The 10,153-nt window shown below is 45.1% G+C and overlaps 1 protein-coding gene across 1 annotated transcript in view; it reads right to left on the bottom strand.

The window, feature by feature from the left end:
- Window positions 1-1,594: 1,594 nt before the first annotated feature.
- The window catches only part of CWC22 (CWC22 spliceosome associated protein homolog), a 59,053-nt gene continuing 50,494 nt past the window's right edge, over window positions 1,595-10,153 (bottom strand). The window contains exon 19 of the mRNA XM_072121585.1: window positions 1,595-2,095. Coding sequence (XP_071977686.1) covers window positions 1,866-2,095 — 230 coding nt within the window. The 3' untranslated portion in view covers window positions 1,595-1,865. The remainder of the gene's footprint in view (window positions 2,096-10,153) is intronic.

Below are 10,153 nucleotides of genomic sequence, written 5' to 3'. Positions count from 1 at the left end.
GTGGGGAGTTAGTCATATATATGAAAAGGACACATTGAGAAGCTGTTTCCCAAGGGTGGGGGGGAAACTGCTCCTTTCCAGCCTCTCCCAGGGGACGAGTGCCTAGTCACACAGCAGATGCTAATGACAGGTACAATATAACATATCTTTTTTTTCTGTAAAACCAATTTTTTTATACAAAAACACTTTGGCAGAGTATGTACTAAAAATGGGTTTCCTGGTGACAGGTTCCCTTTAAAGTGACTATATGTAATGTACACTGCCATTCATATATGACCTATGGTTATGTTTTTTTCCCTAGTTTTTTCATGTAATGTGACAAGGACTGCGTTCCTGTTTTCTACGTTGTTCCAGCTACACATAAAAGCAAATTATTTTTAAAAAAAAATCTGTCCATGGGTCATGTGATATCAGGCAGGTTCACGGCTCGTTATATCACAGAGAGTAATCAGAGCCGTGTTATACTAATAGCTTGTGCACCTGTGTGACATCACATGACCAGGGACAGATTTCTATCCACTGGAAGTAAACAATGAAGCTTCATACAGAAGGACAGCAAGCAGAGATCTAGAATATCGTAAGGAATTGAAGTATATTGGAAGGATTTATAACTTTTGAAGATTATTCTACATCTTGTTCTGGGAGGTTTAGTCCCTATAATCTGGTGTTTTAAACCAATGTTCTATATGCACCGTACCGTTTAATACTTGGAAAAAAGATAGCACATGTCCTATCTTTCCCCATGTTATGTGGGGTCACCCCTTCTCTCCATGGCGCCGGCCGTATGCCTGCATACTCAGCGTGAATGCGCCTTAACATAGAGTTACAATGTTGCATTAGGCCAGGATGAAACATGGGCACTACAAGGCACAGGTGTCAAACACAAGGCCCGGCACCTTCCACTGGTGCATTGTCACTGTATTAGGGACTATAACGCCAGCAGTGTGCACTTGCATTCACGTTCATGCGCAATTACGTCATGCTGGGCTACTTACGCTGCGCCAGCGAGAGACGGCCGCCTGGGCTGCGCCAGCGAGAGACGGCCGCCTGGGCTGCGCCAGCGAGAGACGGCCGCCTGGGCTGCGCCAGCGAGAGACGGCCGCCTGGGCTGCGCCAGCGAGAGACGGCCGCCTGGGCTGCGCCAGCGAGAGACGGCCGCCTGGGCTGCGCCAGCGAGAGACGGCCGCCTGGGCTGCGCCAGCGAGAGACGGCCGCCCGTGGCTACCCATGTGAGATACGGCTACCAAGGCTACCCCTGTGAGAGAATATCAGAAAACAAAATAGCCAAGTCTAAAACCTTAATTTTAATATAGCTGAATTGCTGTGCTTGTATTTGATGGTTTCTGAGATTTTTTTTTTACAATATGTTCAGCTTTCTGGATGCTCTCAATGGGCTCATTGTGATGGTATTTCTGTATTACTGTAACTACTAAACAGATCATCTGTTAAGCGGTATCTAAATTATTACCATAAATCAAAATGACATTCGGCCCTTTTAAAGGCAACCATGAGGCTAAAGTGGGCCCCGGTGAAAATGAGTTTGACACCCCTGCTATAGGAGAACGCAGTACAAAAAGAGGAGAAATTACTGTCCTGTTATTATAAAAGATCACTGTTTAATAGACATGAAAAATACAGTCCAAAAACATAAAAAGGTCAGATTTCTCGCTGGAGCTGCTTGGATACAGCGTTACTTGCTTTTACTGTCCAGTAGTACAAGGTTTTAACAGAAACAGGTCTGTCTTAGGCTGAAAAGTGATGTTTGAGGCCGGTGTTCTACAATCATAGAGGAGAAGGAGGAAGAGAGAAAACACTGGACAGTCGCTTTTCCAGAGTCACTTGCCGGGATACAGTCTTACGATACATCATCTCCGGGAGCTTTTTGAATGTGATGAGTGTTTGGAGTTCTTGTCCGATCTGCTGGACTGTCTCTCTTCGGGTCTGTCTTTGTGATGTCTCTTTTCTCTTTGCCTCTCTTCAGAGTCTTCTTTCCTGGATCTTGTTTTCTTAGTTTTTTCCCTACTTTTTTCCTTTCTTGGGGTCTTCTCTTTAGCTCTGCCTTTCTTTGATGTCTTTTTTCTTCTCCTTGAAGAGTCTGAAAGTAAAAGAAAACACAGAAGGTATAAGTGACAATAGTCAAAGGTCCAAACACACTACCCGTTCAGAAAATGACTTGTCTATTATCCTAATATCCAATCATCTAATAACTGGGATTACCTGAATGAATTGTAAATTAATGGCATCTGTAGAGGGGGAACTAAAAGCATCTTAAAAACGTAATCTGATAAATTCAGTATTTATTAGATAAGCAGATGTCTCCATCCTGCCTGTGCTGGAGAGAAGAAGCCCCTTCAAATGTGCCGATTTTTACCAAATCACAGGCTAGCCGAAAAAACTGCAGCTAGCTCATGCCTGCCACTGAGGTCTATTGTGCAAGTTCATGGTTTGGTGAGCACAAACCATGTTACTGAGCTGGGTGCCTGGCCACTGAGCATAATGTGCAAACGGGAGGGGTGAGGAGCGTTAACCACTCCAATCGCCACCCACCTGAAACTGTCCACAAACTCTGCTTGTATACAGGTTAGGTGTGCATGAGGCCTGACCTGTACATATGCGGAAATTAGTCACACTGCTGCACCTATTCTACTCCGCTATACCCGTCAATCCCATAGACGGTAAATGTAAAAATAGGGGTAGCAGAGGCTCCCAACCTCCCTGGTTTCCAGTCTCTCCATTCCAGTCTGTGATCCTGAACAACTATACACCAAAGACAACTGCATCTACATAGCAGAGAAGCCATTAACTCTCAGTGCTTACACAGCACAGATTGCATTTGCATACTGTAACTATTTCATAGCTGGTTTCTACTACTTATGCCATGCTTCCCCATGTGATGAGTTGCCAGGCTCGTCACTAAGTAGATCCTGTATGTACAGATTATACAGAATTCAGCGGCTTTACTTATTTAAATCTCAATTCATTCTCTGCTGAGCTTGTACATGAGCCCACAAACAATGCATCATGGGAAATGTGGGCAGGATGTAATTCACTGTGCTTTAGGGCAAAGACGGAAAGAGATTAGACTGCTTGATTGCTACTCATTTCTCACAAAAGTAATGCCATAAGAAATATGTGAGCAACATAATATGGGAAACGTAATTGTTCAAAATCGTTATGAACCTGAAGTTGTACCTTAAACATTAAAAAAAAAAAAAAAAGCAATGCTAAAAATATGCACCCACATTAATAACTATAAAACATGTAACCCTTCAGGTCTAGGTAAAGACCATGTGCACATACATCAGTATGACTGACAAGAAGGCTGATCATATAAATTATACAACTTCTTTATTAATGATATTTGCTGGCTCTAGGCCTGTTCCCTGTGTATGGACGGCGACTACAATGTTATTTTTTTAATCATTAACACCACATAAGTAACAATGCCTGACAGCATCTCCTTAAACAGCAGAAGATTTCTGGAAAATCTTAATGGGTAATTCGCTGTCTAATGTGGCTCAGCGTAGCCTCCAGATCTTCCACCGACAATCATATAATTCTGCACAGTCATCACATCCTGCAACTAGTTACTCCGCACCAGTGGCTACGCGGTAGAGGGCTTTCCTCTAGTGTAGTGAAAGCGGAGTGACACATTAAGAGCAAAAATCATAAAGCTACAACTGCAGTAAAATAAAAATAGCATCCGAAAGCAATATAACTTTATTGGTATGAGATCATAGTGGCAGAAGTATAACCAGGCTTGAAGCCAGTCATCTACTTGACTCATGCAAATTATGTTTTGCTTAGGTCAAGTGACCATTATTAAAAAACGGGGTAAAATAAGGCCCCTCAAAATGTTAAAAATACTAAGATAATATGAAAATCTTTCATTTAAAGGAGACCTGTAACCAATTTCACAATGCTAAATAACATACTTCAACTGACTTTTGATCTGCTAACGATCAATTAACCATTTTGGTGGTAACTTTTCCTTTTTGTGGGGGTGGGTCAGGGTTAAGGTTAATACATATAGATTTCTCTTTTCTAGACAGTGGACAAAACACTTTGGTGCTGCTAGTGATGATTGGGTTTGTCTCAAACCCACCACACTCCCCGACACCACCAGTACCTCCTGCGCACGACATCAAGAGCGTTGATCCTCCCCAAAATTGCAGCATGCATAACTATAGTAATTTTAAAGGGGTTGTTCGAGAATTAAAAAAAAAAAAAAAAAATTCAAATGTGTAAGCACGTGCTCCATGACTCCTGATGTCCTGCTCCAAGGTCCATCCGATTCGTGCCCCTTTGTTTATAGGGGCACGGAAGCTGTGCTCGGAGAGCTTTCAGCCAGCCAATCCCATCCGTCCCTATCTCTCATATTATTTCTGGTGCTGGGATATGGTGACAGATGGGAGTGGCCAGACGGAAGCCTGTAAACAAACAGGGGCACGGATCAGACGGACTGCGCCGCGGGACATCAGGAGCAGGAGTTGCCCTCCCAGCTGAGTATAGATCAGTATATTTATAGTATATATATCAGTATAATTCTTGGATGAGCACTGGAGATGTATTTCTGACATAATATTTATGAAGCAATGGAGCAATATTTCAGAGCGCTGCCATTATGCTGGTGCCAGATCCAAGGTAAGATATAGATGGATTTTCAGATCCAAAATAAGAATTCCGACTCCTAAGCCATAAATATTCATACAGGAGAATGTGCAGCCGGTAAACATCCAATATAACATCCACCATTGTCCTGGGCGTCCTGCAGTCTTCTGGATTATTGTCTTCTCCATCCAGTTTTGGGCACTGCGCACATTCAGCACTGCAGTATATTACCATTGAGGAGCCTTGTGCCCACTACCGCGCTCATGTAATAAATCAAATTAATCTCAGATCAGCAAGATCCCCTAAATACAGAAGTTCACGCTGTTTTATCATCTGCTCTCTAAACAATCTGTATAAAAGCCACGGTGATCTATGAATTAGACTGAAGAAGCACTTTCCAAAATTACCAGCGCTGTTAAATGGCAATTGTATAGAGGGGTGGGGGGGGACACATTTGTAGCACACACCGAAGGAAAACTGCAAACAGCGGCAATTCTATTGTTACAACTTGTATATGATACAGGACTGATGAAAGGGACTGATGAAGTGGGGGGGGGGGGTGTTAAAGGGGCTGTTCATGGAATAACATTTTTGTGCACCACCACTATTACAGTTCCGATGCTCCAAGGGTCTCCACAGACCTTTACATTGTGTTGTTCTGTCTTTATTTAGCAGAAATGGCTTCAGCCAATCAGAGGCAGCACTAGTGACATGCTCTACCTGTGATAGGCTGAGCAGGGATTTCTGGCAAAGGGCGTATTAAAGGGGTTGTCTGAGATTTGCATATGGCTGGGTGGTGGGGAGACACAACACAATTTGCACCTCATACTTCCTTTCTCCAGAACGGGCGGTCACTGACGTTTTCTGTTGGCTTACAGAGGTCGGCACTCCCATCCTGACTACAGCCGTGCACCCGCTACACAATGAAGGTACTGCTGTAGCAGGAAGTGTTCGGGACAGGAGCGCCAGCCTCTATAAACAAAGAGGCCTCCAGTCACGGACACCTACCTGCCAGCCATATATATTTCATTTGAAAATCACGGACAACGTTTTTAACTCCATCTCACCATAGCCCCTTTCTTAGATAATTTTTAGACAATTCATAATATGTATATTACATACCGTATATACTCGAGTATAAGCCGAGACCCCTAATTTTACCAACAAAAACTGGGAAAACGTATTGACTCGAGTATAAGCTGAGGGTGGGAAATGCATTTGTCACAGCCCCCAGCAGTATACAGCCAGCCCAGCCAGCCCCCAGCAGTATACAGCCAGCCCAGCCAGCCCCCAGCAGTATACAGCCAGCCCAGCCTGCCCCCAGCAGTATACAGCCAGCCCAGCCTGCCCCCAGCAGTATACAGCCAGCCCAGCCTGCCCCCAGCAGTATACAGCCAGCCCAGCCTGCCCCCAGCAGTATACAGCCAGCCCAGCCTGCCCCCAGCAGTATACAGCCAGCCCAGCCTGCCCCCAGCAGTATACAGCCAGCCCAGCCTGCCCCCAGCAGTATACAGCCAGCCCAGCCTGCCCCCAGCAGTATACAGCCAGCCCAGCCTGCCCCCAGCAGTATACAGCCAGCCCAGCCTGCCCCCAGCAGTATACAGCCAGCCCAGCCTGCCCCCAGCAGTATACAGCCAGCCCAGCCTGCCCCCAGCAGTATACAGCCAGCCCAGCCTGCCCCCAGCAGTATACAGCCAGCCCAGCCTGCCCCCAGCAGTATACAGCCAGCCCAGCCTGCCCCCAGCAGTATACAGCCAGCCCAGCCTGCCCCCAGCAGTATACAGCCAGCCCAGCCTGCCCCCAGCAGTATACAGCCAGCCCAGCCTGCCCCCAGCAGTATACAGCCAGCCCAGCCTGCCCCCAGCAGTATACAGCCAGCCCAGCCTGCCCCCAGCAGTATACAGCCAGCCCCCGAGTAGTATACAGCCAGTCCCCGAGTAGTATACAGCCAGTCCCCGAGTAGAATACAGCCAGTCCCCGAGTAGAATACAGCCTGCCCCCAGCAGTATACAGCCTGCCCCCAGCAGTATACAGCCTGCCCCCAGCAGTATACAGCCTGCCCCAGCAGTATACAGCCTGCCCCAGCAGTATACAGCCTGCCCCAGCATTAAAAAAAAAAAACCAAAAAAAAAAAAAACTTATATACTCACCCTCTGGTGGCCCCGATGTCCGCACAGCTCGTCTTCAGGCTTCTGTGCCAGTCTTTCTTCAGCAGGGCGCCGCCATTGATCTCCCCCGGCAGGCGCATAATATGACGCGCCGCTGCTGACGTCATACTAGGCGCCGCCCGGGGGAAAAACATGGCGGCGCCCAGCAGAAGACGCCGCAGAAGCAAGAAGAGGAGCCGCACGGATATCGGGGCCACCGGAGGGTGAGTATATAAGTTTATTATTTTTAAAGTATTTTTTACTTATTTATTTGACTCGTGTATAAGCCGAGGGGATGTTTTTCAGCACGTGTGCTGAAAAACTCTGCTTATACACGAGTATATACGGTACATACATAATATATCAATATTTAATTGGAATAATTTGGCTGGATCTAGACTTCTATACAAGTCTAGCTCCAGCCAAATTATTCCATTTGGAATTTTAAAATTTTGGGATGACAAGGGAACAAGGGTCAACAAAGCTTCAGTGCAGACAAATTACAGCTGATCATTGCAGCCTGGGACTAAGGTAACATTCAGGCCTGTCTGTAACTAGGGGTTGTCTGCAAGTTGGGTGGCCTTAAGTCGGGGACTGCCTGTATTGTATTAAAATTTGACAAAAGTAGTTAATGCTTCCCAAACTCAGTAAGTGCCCAATGAAGGGGAATTCACCTAAATGAATGTAGTTTGCGACGTATCAGAAAACATTTACCGTACATTCAGGACCATTTTCCCCGTCATGTAATAAAAAAAGATTTCCTGAGACAAATTTTTGCAAAGGATAACGAATTTGATAAAATCTGCTGTATATTTTTCAGGAAGTGTGATGACAGGTTGATGCATGTAATCACTCAGGGGATCACAAGACATTCAGGTAAAGTATGGCGCGCGTGCACAGATGTGCGGAGAACAGAGAAGACACTAGTTCAGCCCCTGCCATATTTTAATTTAATGCGCTCACTTCCCGCTAGAACATTACTTGAGCAACTAATTATTTCCCTGAGCTTAATGAGCCGACACTGAACTCCAGGGAAAGTTCTCGCTGCATGGACCTAATAGATAAGTCATAACCGCAGAAATAAACAACGCTACTTGAGGGAAATTGTTCATCTTATCTTTATTTTGCTGCTTTCAAAACAAACTCTCATTTTAAACGATTTTCTAAAAATATAAAAAGGCGGCAGAAGAGGAGCAGCCATTTATAAAATGAGGCATCACCTTCCCTTAAAGGAATACTGGCAGAAAACGATGAAAGCAAACGGGGTTAAAGGGAATCTGTCAGCTCTCGGGTCCCACATAAATGTGAGATGTTAAATTGATGTTTCATTTCAGGCACAAATCTACAGCTATACCCATTAATATAGAATTAACACATCTATCACCACATTTAGGGGTGGTAGACTGTCCCCATACAGATGCTCGCTATCTTAAGGGTTATGGGGGACTCCTAGCCTGCTCAGGGTCGTCTTCTATACAGAAATATTGACTTTTAAACTTTATGCAAACGAGCCAGTCACATTTCGGCTAGCCGAGCGCCTCCTGGAAACGTCGGAATCTAATGTAGTCACGCCAACTCCCCGCTGGTAGGCTGGCCGCAAGTGTAAGTTACTTTGTGTTGCACATGAGACTAATGAAAAGAGGTGGAAAATGAAGAAGAACTTGTCTAGTAAAGATTTAAATACAGGCGTTCCCCGACTTAAGGACAACCGTCGTACAGATGACGCCTAGTTATAGACGGGAATCTCTGCCCACTGTGACCTCTGGTAAAGCTCAGTGGATGTTTTCCTTTAGTCTGAGGGTGCAATGATCAGTTGTAAGGTGTCTGTAATGAAGTTTAATTGATAATCCATGTTCTCATAACCAGTTGCGACTTACATACAAATTAAACTTAAGTACGAATCTAAAGAACACATATTGTATGTCCTGCTTAGTGGAGGCTACAGTTGAAGGTAACCAAATCATGGACTGTATTAACCATCTTTTAAGCACTTAAGCATTTTGCAAATCTAATGAACACTAAAAAGTAGATTTTTTTCCTCTTACATTCCAGATCTAAACTCTCTATTATGCTGCATAATGGAATCAGTCATCAGAATTAGCAGACAGATGGGGGAAAGTTCTGCAGTGTAACAGCCTGTGAAGCTGCCACACGGAGGGGCTCTGGTAATGCCCCACAAGGCACTTGTGGTTAATTAGCATAATTTGAAAAGTTCATTTGTGAAGGAAAAAGGCCATAGATAAGAAATAGCCTATTACCACGGTCGTGTTGCCTAGATCTACGAGTAAGGGTTCATTCACACAGCCGTTCATGGGGACCAACATGCGGTACGAACCGCGCCGCACACCATGCTTTATCTTTCTGCGAGTGTGCGGCCGTGCACCGCTGTTTCCTATGGAGGGAGGAGGGGACACCTCCTCCTTACCTCCAGCATACGGCGTGTGAATGAAGACAAAGTGTCCCTGCTTTATCATGCTGGATTTTGTTGCACACACACATACATGGGTCACTTTTTGTGAATTTTGTTGTGAGACCTTTAAACGTATGAATACAATCAGACAAGAACGTAACAACCTTATGGCAGGAAAAAAAACAACCAAGCAACGTTGGGCAATAGATGTCAAGTCAATAAAAGAATCTGGAGCTAACATGTCTGACGGGCAGCAGTATCTGTACTTGGTAAGTGGCTGTAAATTATTGACGGCAATTAGCTGGCGGACAGATCTTAATCCACCGCCTGGCAGCTAATATGCCACAGTGCCACACAGTAACCTCAATGTCTTCCCTTCCCATCGCCTTGTGCACATAATACTGCAGGCTCCAATATCGTCTTTTCTTATTTAGATCCAGGCCAGCGACTAGGTAACCTAAGAGCAGATATAACTAGGGTAGAGCCTGGCTTCAGACTGGGCGCACAAGACAAGTCACTTCCCTGCACTGGGCGTCTGGCATGAAATCGAGATGTGAAGAGGATGTAAAGGACACTGCTATGGCAGATAAAACACTACACACGTTAGACTTCAGTGCGATAATTTCTGACCTACAAAAAAGGTGTCTGGAGCAGAGAGTGAGCCAGGTTACAGGAAAGGATAGGAGCTATGACTGATCCTGCTGGCCGCTTCCCACATAGGGTGGTCATAGGGTATAGGGAAAGGCTGAAGGGGAGTTACCCATCTACTTCCAGAGCATGGCATTCCAACATTACTTACCACCATTCTTGGCATGTCTATAAAGGGGTTGTCCAAACAAAAACAACCCCTTCTCAAAAGGTGATCTGGCTGCGGCAAAATGGTATACATTTCAAGTTTTCATAATCCAAATATTTACCTAGCAGCAGTCCATAGAATTCAAGATCATTACTTAAAAGGGAACCTGTCACCAGGAGCCATTTTTAT

This window comes from Engystomops pustulosus, chromosome 8, assembly GCF_040894005.1.
Source record: "Engystomops pustulosus chromosome 8, aEngPut4.maternal, whole genome shotgun sequence".
Classification (NCBI taxonomy): Eukaryota; Metazoa; Chordata; class Amphibia; order Anura; family Leptodactylidae; genus Engystomops; species Engystomops pustulosus.
This window is presented reverse-complemented; position numbering and strand designations above follow the sequence as displayed.